The sequence below is a fragment of the Eschrichtius robustus genome, chromosome 9 (assembly GCF_028021215.1).
Source record: "Eschrichtius robustus isolate mEscRob2 chromosome 9, mEscRob2.pri, whole genome shotgun sequence".
In the NCBI taxonomy this organism is placed as follows: domain Eukaryota; kingdom Metazoa; phylum Chordata; class Mammalia; order Artiodactyla; family Eschrichtiidae; genus Eschrichtius; species Eschrichtius robustus.
The window spans coordinates 108,442,097-108,454,440 of NC_090832.1; the positions used below are offsets into that span (position 1 = coordinate 108,442,097).

Below are 12,344 nucleotides of genomic sequence, written 5' to 3' on the forward strand. Positions count from 1 at the left end.
AAGCACAGGGAGGCTATTGCTAATCTGAACCTAAATTTATTTACATCCTTAACTACATATACTTTATTGACTGCTATAAGTTAAAGCAGTGGCTACCAAATGATACTAACATTTGAGACCCAAAGGAGGGAAAGAAAAACCAGTATTTTAACTTACCTGTATTAATGAAGAAAAATATACATGACTTCACAAAATTAAGAAGATAAAGTTTGTTTTCCTAAAAAGTCTACAGATTAGAGTTAAAAATGGGTTTTGAAACTGAATCAGCCTTGCTGTTTTTACTGGAGAGAAAATGAGTGGAAATTCAAAACCAAACCATTTTGTCTAACTTGCAGCAACTTGAGACCCCCCCCTTTTTTTTTTTGTCATCCATATCCTCTGAAATTTATCATCATATATGTTCTAAAACAGAGGACTTGTATTCAAATAAAGTTTTTTTTTTAAATTTGCTCTACTTTTCTTTTGCAAGCTGACTTGTTAGAAAACGAGTCTGTCTGCCAACAAAAAAAACCGAAGGTCAGTCAGCTTTTGCACCATTATGAAGAAATTATTCTCAAGGTTTTACCAAAAAAAGTCCCCAAACCAAAATAAAAATTAGGCTCTTTTATTTCAAATATAGTAATCCCTTGGTATCCTTGGGGGACTGGTTCCAGGAACCCCCAACCTGTACCAAAGTCCGCGGATGCTCAAGTCCCTTATATAAAAGGGCATAGTATTTGCATATAGCCTACGTACATCCTCTTGTATGCTTTAAATCATCTCTAGATTACTTACAATTTTATAAACCTAATACAATGTAAATGCTATGTAAATAGTTGTAAATGTGATACAAGTGCTATGTAAATAGTTGCTGGTGCACAGTAAATTCAAGTTTTGCTTTTTGGAACTTTCTGAAATTCTTTTCTCCTATCTGGTGGTTGAATTCAAGGACGTAGAACCCACAGATACGGAGGGTCAACTGTATGTATGTCAGTAAATCTGCTTTCACTGATCTATCTGGTCGAGGGGTTGATGAGACACCAGGTTTCTTTTGCAAGGTACAAGAAGAGTGGATTAACCAACGGAAGAAAGCCTTTTGAGTCAGTTTTTGATTACCTCTTAGCCAATAGTTTTTTATACATATTGTTGGGAAATTTAAAATTCTTTCTTCATATCTCGTAGAATCACGGTAGATCCCATACAGCCCTCTGTTAGTAATGACCACGTCTTCTGGTATTACAGGGCTGCTAAATGCTGGACCAGGTCACCTAACCCCTGGGGCTGAAATATTGTGGAGAGTAGCTATGGACATGTTGAGTATTTTGAGGCATTTAACTTGTGAGGAAGGAAAGGGAAAAAGAGAAAAGTTCTCAAATGAGTAGTAGTAGCTCCAAAGCCATTCTCATTCTTTCAGTTTCACCTACCAACCATCCTTACACAAACTAGTAGTTATATGAAGTTCATCTTTTAGTTTCTCCTGTTTTAAGAAAAGCTTGCTCTTTAAAAACAGTTTGATGTTTTCAAAAATTTAGAACCACCTTAAGACAGTTTATACAGACCTGTTAAGTAAAATGTACCAGGATGTCTCAGTACTTACCAAGTCCGCCCCTTGTAATCCTTGTGTCGGTGAGAAAGCCTCCATGAACACCCAGTTTGTCAGACCTCATGTTGAGCGCTTTATGTGAACCTCGGTCAGCCTGCAAGGTGATGATTTACCTTAGAGCTGAGGCAACTGGGACTTAGAAAAGTTGGAAAACTCATCCAAGGTTAGACTGCTGTTGTCAGAGCTGGAATCCTAGCTCAGTTCTACTTTCCTCCAAAGTCTGAATGTGTGGTGGTTGTGCTCTGAGAATGGAGAATGGTAGAGGGACAGAAGCCTGATGATTACACACACCTTTCACAGCCCTTTTTCTCGCCATCCCACCAACCTTTCTGAAACGCCACCTGGCCACCCGTTCCTCAGAGTGAGCAAAAAGACATAACCAAAAGTCTGGGTTCTCCTGTACAGATTTGCAAAGTTTATATTCATTTCAAATCCTAATTCTCCAGTCCTCTTTTATTAGTTTTCTATTGCTGCTGTAACAAATTATTACAAATTTAGTGGCTTGACATCACACAGATTTATCTTACACTTCTGTGGATCGAAGTCTGATGGGGATCTCAGTGTTGTCAGAGGGTGCGTTCCTTTTCTGGAGGCTCTGGGAAGAACCCATTTCTGTGCGTTTTCCATCTTCTGGAGGCCACCCACCTTCCATGCCTCATGGCCCCTTCCTCCATCTTCAGAGTCAGCAACATGGGGCTGAGTCTTTCTGCCGTCTCTGACCCTCCCTTCTGATTTCCTCTTCCACTTCTGAGGACCCTTGTGAGCACAGTGGGCCCACAGAGATAATCCAGGATAATCTTATTTTAAGGTCCACTGATGAGCAACCTAAATTCCATCTGTGACCTTAATTCCCCTTTTCCTGTGTAACCTAGCATATTTACAGTTTCCAGGGATTGAGATGTACAACTTTGAGGGTCGTTATTTACCATAGCTCTTAACTTGCTAATTGTAGCTTAAATTGTAGGTGAACCAAATCCTAGTTACAAGTTTTTTGGAGTTATGAAACATCTAAGGCCATAGTAAATGTTTAAAAATTAAGAAAAATAATACCAACAATAGGAAAATGGAGTGACAAGTTAAGCCACTTGGATATTATTAACGTGTTTATGTATGTGCAATAACAAAAAACTACTTGCCAGCTGGTGAATTTGCATACAGCTGTTCTCAGTTTTTTTAATAGCAGCTGTGTATACATCAAGTTTAAGTGCATTGTGAGCTTGCTGGTTAACCGGATCTTATTAAAGCAAATAGTTTAACTTAAATGTTTGAACATACCGGTTGCATTATTCCCATCTCCTCAGATCCCTCTAAAACAATGGTCAGGTTGCCACTTAGTAATGACCACAAAAGGCAGTTCACATAGTCAACACTTGACTTCTGTCTCCCAAGGCAAATCATGAATAAAATTGGTTACTGCTCTTATGAAGGTGCCAAACACCCTGATTCTTTGACTTCTGTTTCATAAAGAATTTTAATTCATGTGTAGAGCAAGAGGGTACATGAATGGGTGAGTTGAAACACAAATATTAGGTCAATAGCTAGAAGTGTCTTAAAAAAATGAGTTCATTGTTTTATAGGTAAATATTTCTATCTCTTGGCTAAGGTATTTCAGCTTACTTTAAAAAATGTTCTCATGTTTACATTCTACACTTTGTTTCAGAAGCATCATGATGTTATAGTAAAATGATCTGAAAGGTCCTTATCAATTATTTTTATTTTGTGATGGAAAAGCGTATCACATAGGAAATCTTCAACGCCATCATCACTAGGATAGCAAAAACAAATAATGTTGATAACTTACCACACGAAATTTTGCATCTTAAGGTGAAAAAATATTTTAACCAGGTCATTCTGACTTACAGGAGAATCTCTAAGTAGCAATGTTCAGTTCTTTTGTGCCTATTCAGGCATTTGCTAGGTTCTTAGAATTCAGTGGTGAGCAATACCCTAACCCTCCAACCTCTTGGAGCTCGCAGTGTGGTGTAGAAAGGCCAGTGGTCACATCTGAATGTAAGACTACAGCTGTGAGAAGCAGCTTTAAAGCAACAATTCTCAAACTTACTGGATTCAAGACCCCTTTACACTGTTAACAGTTACTGAGACCTCTAAAGAGCTTTTGTTTTTTTGGATTGTGTCTATCCTTATTTGGCGTATTAGAGATTACAATTTTTTAAATTGTAAAAATACTTGTTTGACAGTAATCCCATTATATGTTAATAACATTTTATGTAAAATAACTTCCAAGCTAAGTCAATTTAGTTAAGAGAGTGGTCTTTTTCATGTTTGTATGTCTCCAGTGTCTGACTTAAGACACAGCTGGATTCTCTTATCTGCTTCTGCATTTAATGTTTGGCAATATGTCATTTTGTTTGAAATACATGAAGAAGATCTGGCTTCACAAAGATTTGTCGTTGGGAAAGGAAGAATCTGTCTGGATCCCCTGAAAATGTCTAGGGGCCCTCGGGTCCTTCGACTCTACTTTGGGAAGTGCTGCTTTAAAGAAAGGCACACTGTATTATGAGAAGATGTGGCCAAATGTGATGGGGGTGTGGTATAGGCAAAGTTTCCTTGAAGCTTTTGTAGCCTTCCTAAAACAGCTTTCTTGCCTTTTTGCATAAAATGTGTATCTTTTAAAGTCAGCTATCAAAAGGAATTTTTTTAGAACATTATGATCTCAATAACTCCAAAGTTGAATGGTATGGACCAAAGCAAATTTAGGTCACAGTTTTTCAGCATATGTTGGATGGAGTTGTCTTGTGTAGTTTCTATTAAAAAAACAAAACCTTTGAATTGATGCATAGACCTTCTGCAGTTGTACCTTACATTATATTTTGCTCACACACTTTCTAATGTTGATACGAATAGTATGTCTAGGGACACTTTGTGTCCCATTGAATAATGCCAAAGTTCTTAACTTTGGTTTTGGGACTTTCCAAGACTGTCTGTAGCTTTCTGATTGCAATGGAGTGGCAAAAGTAACAAGTCAAAAAAAAAAAACAAAAAACAAAAAAACAACTGTAAAGTTCTGCAATGATAAACTGTTCATCTAGCTGCTTTGTATAGACTGGAATCTGTACAGGCAGATTTTGATTATTAATAGCATTGGCAAGTTAAACTATGCATTAATCCTATGTGTAAAAATCTTTTCTCCATTTAATAGATAATTATAGATTTTTCCTTTTCAACTTTACATGCTCCTATTACCAAGATTTTTTCCTCCACACGGTCCTGTTCTACCTGTTAGAGCTTTATGTCGGTCATGTGTTGTCAGTTGCTTTCCTGGTGGCAAAATTGTCATAAATACCAAACTCTGAAAATGTTAAGTAACAACAGCAGCAATGACTGTCTCCCAGTCTGAACAGTGGGCGGGTGAAAATGCTCTTCACAGTTACACCAGTAACTGGTGTTTGGGCAAAATGTACTTTCTCAAGTTATGCTTTTAATAGCACAGATATTATCAGGACAATAATTTTCAATAACATTATTCAGAACCTGTTTTATGCTCAATTTGGAGACCTGTAGACTTGAATGGTTAAATATAAATGAAGTTTAATTTTAAAATTTGATCAGTTATATAAGTACATGGTTTAAAAAGTCAAGACATTCTACAACATTTATAAACAAAACCCAACAGTGTCTGCACTGCTCTCCAGAGATAACCACAACCAATTCTTCTGGACATTTCTTAGGATATTTGTGAGTGACATGTATATGCTATCTTTTTAAGTTAAAAAAACACTATAATATCTATTGATAACGTACTGTGGAAGACAAGGATGTAACTTTCACCAGGTAACTCTCCTTTCCCCCATCTTCCGCCTCCCTACATTCATTCAATGATTTTTGGTTTAAGTCTGTATTCAGATTTCACATTATTTCAATCATATAACTCTTCATAGCTGAACAATGTGATAGACTATGATATTTCCTTTGTTAATAATTTTAATTTTTCCTTTGGTTAATACTTTTTGCCTTTTTCTTATTTTTCTTTGTATGTATCACTAATTCATTTTCACCTAAATTTTATTTAAAAAACAGTTCACAGATGAATAAACACTAAATGAACTAATGGAGTGAAAATTCAGGACTCAGATAAATGGGATGTAGGAAAAATGACCAAAATCTTTTCTTCAGCTATATTTTATAAGCTTATTAAAAAAAAGAAGTGTTAACATTTAGACTATTTCAGGTAATAGTAAACAGTTGATTTCCAGTAAACAGTATGCCAAAGAAATAACTATCAACTCTATTTACAGATATATTTTATATATTTAAATTGCTAGTTTGTTTGTTAACCTAATCTTGTTCATCACCATTATAAACATTGTATCCTTCTGATTTAATTAACTCAGTTCTTTTTGAATCCTGAAAAAATACATCTTTAATTTTGCCAACAAAACTTCTTTTAAAAATCTCTTGAGTAACAATATTTACCTTTCGGCCATATTCAAAGCCCCCTAGATAACAAATACCATCATAGTTTAGAGCAACAAACTTTTTGTGTGGATCAGTATCCTCAGAGAGAATTAGATTGTCATCTAGGTAGGCCTTAATAAGAGTCTGATTTTGAATTATAATTAAATGGTGCCATTTATTGCAACAGAATGTACCATTGCTATAAATCATAGGTACAGAGATGCTTTCTCCTAAGTTAACTGCTATTTTCAGGGTCTGATTATGGAGACCAATGGCCAGAAAATCATTTTCTTCATTTTGAGCTTTTCCTATCCATACAATTAAACCTTCTGTTTCAGTAGTACTGAAATTTAAGGATATAGTAGTGAACTGAAGATTTCTCATTCTGTAATCTGGATCAGTGTATTTAATGTAAGAATTACCCATAAATTTTGCAGTTGAAAATGAAGTGTTGTTTTCACAATACCTTCCCACCCAACCCAAAGTACACAAACAACTGTAAGAAAATGATTGGTCAGGTATACATAGGGATTGATGGAGGCAAAGATTATTCAAACAGTACACAGGCTGGTCACATGTATTTCCTGCCCAATGTGGTAAGCAGCTGCAAGAAAAAGTTGTGCCATTTACTATACATTCACCCCTGTTTTTGCACACATTGTACCCACAGGCTGTCCCATCACAGTCACCTACATTTGAACCACCTTTTGCTCCTAATTCGGTTAATTGTAATTCTTGGTTATTTATAATAACTTCTCGAACACAACCTTGAAAACCTACAGGTTCTTTCCCTGTTGCCATGGGATTTACAAGATTTAAGGATGACACTCCTCCAATATAGAAGTCGGTATTTGTGTCCAGGGAGGTCATTTTAGCGTTGGCTTTTTCTGTTACATTTATCCCATCCAAAGCCAGGTAGCTTTCTGCACCATCTCTTCCTGCTTTTATCACATGCCAAGTACTTCTATTAATAGTTACTTTTTGGAGAGTTTCTAGAACGATAGTTCTGTCACCAAGATTGTAACGGAGTTGAACAGAACCGTTTACTAAAGAGATACATAAAAAATCACCTGTGGAGAAAGAAAAGCAACAGTAAAATGTCACTTCATTAAGAACTCTTGCCCCTTTTTGGAGAAAAAAGATTACAAATCTTGATCACAGTTATGTTAGAGAGTTTTGTGTCCATTTACAGATCAAAATATATCTGTATACATTCATACACATACCCTGTATTCTTTTGTTCTGGAGTTCGCCACACGTTTTCCCTGGTTGTAAATATTTCACACTGAATGAATGTATTGTGGTACCAAGTTAAAGTGAGGTTTTTCTTTAGTGGTTTAAGTTAAGGATGAGTGTGTAAAAATTAAGTTGGATGTTTTACTCTGAGCCACTGAGTCTGTTTTTGGCAGACATTGGTGGTGGGGGGAAGATAAGAGAAGTGTTGACTGGAAAAAAACGCACAACCTACAAGTTGAGAATTATGTTTGATTTGGCGGACTTTCTGAGGACTTAAAGCCCGGGAGACAGGACTCTCAAATCACTCTGAGGGACTGCTCTGAAGAGGCGGGGCGGGGCCGGGGTGTGGGGAGACGGACGACAACAGGATAGAATCAACAAGGACCAGGTGGTCAGAACATCAAAAGATTACTGTTAGTTAAAGAAAAGCAGACATCTCAAGCTAAGGAATTTAGTGCTTTTCTATGTATGGGAAGATGCAAGAGTCTGGGCTCACTGAAATCATTCCTTTGACGTGGCACCTCAGCTACCTGGGGCCAGTGTCCTGTGCTTTCTCATCCTGAGTCTCCTCAGGGTGCACCGTCGGGGGTGGCTGCAGCAGCTGACTGCTTGATGCTGGGCATCCTGTTTCCATCCTGTGTTCCCTCGGGGCTCACCTGGGGAGGCTGCAATGTGGTGGCTTGATGGCTGCAACATCCTTTGTTTACTGATAGGACAGCAACATTTCTCCTTCACAGAAGTAAGAGCAGTTAGTGGTGGTGCTATGAAAATCTCGTATCGTGTGCTTTCCAAAGTTTCAGCCATGCTCTTGGCAGCAAGCTCTATCTACAAGTACACAAATCTCTATGAACTCTCTGCTTGGGTGTTTTAAAGGCACCTCAAGCTCCAGAGTTTCTCTCAGTTTGTGAACTTCCTTCCATACACCTGGTCTCCTTCAGTCTTTCCAAACTCAGCTAAGTCACTCCATCCATCCAGTGATCAAATGAAATATTTGAGTGTGATCCTGGGTCTCTAATCAAACAGATTTTACTAGCATTTTGGTTCATTGTAAACATCTTCATTCTGCCCACTTTATAACTCTATAGTCATGTCTGAACAAATCTGAACAAATAGGATCCAGCATGTGTATGAAGTTGCAGTGGGGCATTCAGAGGAAAAGCAAATGCAACTCTCCATGCCTGGGAAAAGAATGTAGCCCTGCAAGATAAGATTACTTCCAGAGGGCAGCAAAGTGTTTAACATAGCAGACCATGTAGAAATCTTCCTTGAAGACTGTATTTTCCCTTCCCCCTAACATTTCACCACCAATAAAATTTTCCCTTTTCTTGTCCAGGGAGATTTCTTGACAAGTGCTACTCTCCTCCTACATGCACGGTCCACACTGTCTCACCTCCTTCCAGCACCCAATATCTGTTCTTTTTCCTCCCCTTTGTGGTCCACACCAGGCTATTCAAGGATGGTTGGGAAACCTAGCAGCTCTAAAGTCACGCACCTCTCATTTCCACCTGTATGAGCCCATGCAAAATATTGTTGTCTGGTTTTTAATCATTTTCCTCATAGAGAATTTCTAGTGAATTTAATCTACGTCATTACATCCGTGATTATTTGACTAACAGCTGCCTTATCCACCAACTTGTAAGCTTCATGAGAATAGGATCTGTGCTGCTTTGGCTCAGCACTTTATCCCCTGCACCGTGCACAGTGTCTGGCACAGAAGATGCTCATCAGTAATTGTTCAATTAGGAAATTCCTTTTGTATACTTGTGGGGTGAGATGACTCGGTATTTCTCAACAGCTAGTTTTAGGCTGAAAGCAAAAAACAAAAAAACATCTTTTCCTTGTAATATACATAAGTTTAAAAATTTTCCTGACAAAAGAAATTCAGTTTATTCATGGATTTTCTAACATAAACACCATTTTAAGCCTAAAGAAAGAAGCTGCATTATGAGATTTTAGGTTATATATGAAAAAATTAAATACAGATTGAATCATCTAAATTTTTATACCACAGAACCTAGAACAATGAAATATAATTGATATTAAGTTTTAAAATTTATAGCACTCTGAATATACTTTATGGCCTGCAAGTGGGCACAAACCTCTTTCACAGGATCATGGAAGAAGTTTCTCTTGCTACTTGTAGCATGTTCTATAGTAAATAATCCTCAATATTGAAGAGCTACTTTGGAATAAAAAATATCTAAAAAATGATTAGGAAAGCTGAAGCTGTGATCTGTAATATTCCTGGCCAAGTTGACAACCAGAAGAAAGGGCAAGGAGAATAGCTTCAGCCAAGGAAGGCTAATCTTAACGCGACTTTGCTTGTATGCTCTTGTCTTACTTCTCTTTTATTGTTCACTTGTTTGAATATGCTTTAACTTTACAGTGTGGATGAGGAGGCTTTTTCAATACACATTTATCTGTGAGGATTGTAACCACATCAAGATGAAGTCAGGCTATCTGTGATTAATTGGTGCTTAACATAAAATTGATTTTGTATCACAAAAGCTCATTTTAAGGTATTAACTATTTAGCAGAAACAGATAAACAAGTGCCAAGGTTTATGTCGTTAAAGTTTCTTTCCAAAATCAGAGATCTAAAATCAACTAGGATAATTTTTAAGTTATTTTGTTTTAAATTTTGCACTATTTGAAATTATTCAAATTATTAAGCTCTAAAGAGAAACAGAAACCTTGTTAATTGAGAATTTGTTTTTCTACATATGAAAACCTAACTGGCTGCTGATATCTAAACTTGTGGGTTTTGACATTGTGTATTAAGTGTTTGGGCATTTTTACTAATAGCTCCTCTTAGCAGAGGATCAGCTAGAAGGCTTGGTTAATGTTTATATCAGACATAGCTCTTAGAGAAGGTCAAAGTACGGGGCAGTCACCTGTATTTTATGCAACCTTAAATGAATGAAACATACTTTACCACCTGATTATTAATAAATAAGTTTATACCTTTCATCTGATAATTACCTTCAGCTTAATCCAAGTCTGAGAATGTATAGATTTAATATTTTAAAGTTTTCATGAGTTCCTTACATAAGTGTCAAATGCAGCACCAGTTATGACACGAAACTAGTCTATTTTCATCTTTGTTAATAGTGTCTAATGGCATAAAAAAGGAACATCTTGACTGTTATGAACTGAAATACAAAGCTATTTAGATGTAAGAAAGCGTGCTCCCTCTCTCCTATGTGTGTTAATGTAAATGAGTTTTTTATTTTATATACATAAATATAACCATCCAGTGTACTGGTTATAAAACGATAGCACAACATTCTTGGCCAGTCACAGTCCTGAATATCTCTTGATTTTCTGCCCTTATCATACAAAGGTTAACCTTGAGTTCTTATGAGCAATACAACTTAATATGATTGTCTTTTAATGTCTCTTGATTTAAAAATAGAAATTTTCTGTTTGTACATGATTCTCACATTTGGCATTTTCACGGGGAGATTTAAATTAATCATACATTTAAAACCAAATATCAAATCTCAGGAGAACAAACCTCTTCTAAGAGATTTATCTTTTTCCTTTGAAATTATCATCTTTTCTCCTTGAAATTATTTTGAAAGTATTTGACCAGTGCCTTGAGATGGAACCACTTTTGTCTAATTCTCTGAGAGTCTCATTATTTAGCAGCATATTAAGGCACCTTTAAAAGAACTCCTTATACTAGATTGTGAAAATCAGAGCATCATTTTTGTTCACTGTTGAAACAAAATAAACTGATTTATTTATCATTACCAAAATTTCATTTTCTGAGAAACAAGTTGAAAGAAAAGCCAAATGTAAACATTTAAAAATATTTGGCAGTAGAAATGTAACTATATAGGCAAATGTCTTTGTCAAAGTTCTGGAGAAAGATATTATGAAGATGGAAATCAAGAGTTAGCAATAAAAACTCAAAAATCAAAATTCCAAACTGAAGCATACTAAAATATTTTTATTTCATATTATTTTATGATAATTTATGCAATTTTTATAGTTAAAAAACATTTTTATAAACTTATTTTGGAACATGGGTCCCAGGTTTACTATTTAAATGACTGAATAACTTAAAGGAATTTTTTTGAGTTATAAATGTGGATGGATTTACTGGGAATATATCAGTCATGCCTTCCTTTCCTTTATCTTTTATATGCATATTTTGTCCATTTTGACATAGGACTATTATGCATAACTTCAACCTCTTTTTTTGATGGGATTGTTATAAAGTTGAGCATATGCTATATCTGGACTTTCCTAACTGTAATTCTAACAAAGCTCTTGCTATTTTGCTAACATTCATATTTAGGAGTCAATTCAAAGCATACATTTGCAGTGACCAATAGAACAAAAAGATCAAATGTTTACATATTTTATAGACTAAGTGACTTAAAAAAATACTCTATGACACATCACTTAAGAGCCCATTAGGAATTCATTAGAATTTTTTTTTTCCCCTGCAAAGATCTTGCCAACTTTACCTGAATGTGCTTGTAAGCGTTGGGCAACGTAGAATAGGATGCCATCTGCAGTAAGAGGCTGGAACTGCAATTGAATATGTGTCTTTTTTCGAACGGGAAAGGAAGCAAAAGACATCCAGGATAATTCGTGGCTTTTGAAAGATGGATCACTTATAGACAAAGCTTAAAAAACAAAACAAAACAAAAACCTGAATTTCAAAAGTGTGTTGCTCATAAATACAATGAATTCACATAGTTTTGTCATTTAAGAACTTACCTTCCAAGAGTTGCTCCCAACTGAGCACATTGAACCTTGGTAACTCTGTTCTAATCCCACTAACTAGAGGCCAATTAAAAAAACCTTCTGTGCTCCTTTTGTTTGGTACTGTGTGACACAAATCCTCTGCTCCAGGTTGCATTATAGATAGACTTCAGATGCATAGATTCTGAGAATATCTTATTCTTATCTCAAAAATGTGAGATTCTAGGGAATGTCTTACATTAAAAATGCTTACATTAAAAAAGATTCAAATAGGGGAAGATAGAAGGCATCACTATATGAATTATTCTTCAGTTTCTATATATCTGATTAAAATATAAAGTATAATCAAGTCAAGAGATATTTTAAGTGATTATATATATATTTTTTTATTT

The 12,344-nt window shown here is 35.8% G+C and overlaps 1 protein-coding gene across 1 annotated transcript in view; it reads right to left on the reverse strand.

Moving 5' to 3' along the window:
- Positions 1-5,878: 5,878 nt before the first annotated feature.
- EYS (eyes shut homolog) overlaps positions 5,879-12,344 on the reverse strand; it is a 1,820,808-nt gene continuing 1,814,342 nt past the window's right edge. Inside the window, exons 40-41 of the mRNA XM_068550856.1 lie at positions 11,712-11,873; positions 5,879-7,068 (exon numbers count right to left, since the gene is read on the reverse strand). Coding sequence (XP_068406957.1) covers positions 5,879-7,068; positions 11,712-11,873 — 1,352 coding nt within the window. The remainder of the gene's footprint in view (positions 7,069-11,711; positions 11,874-12,344) is intronic.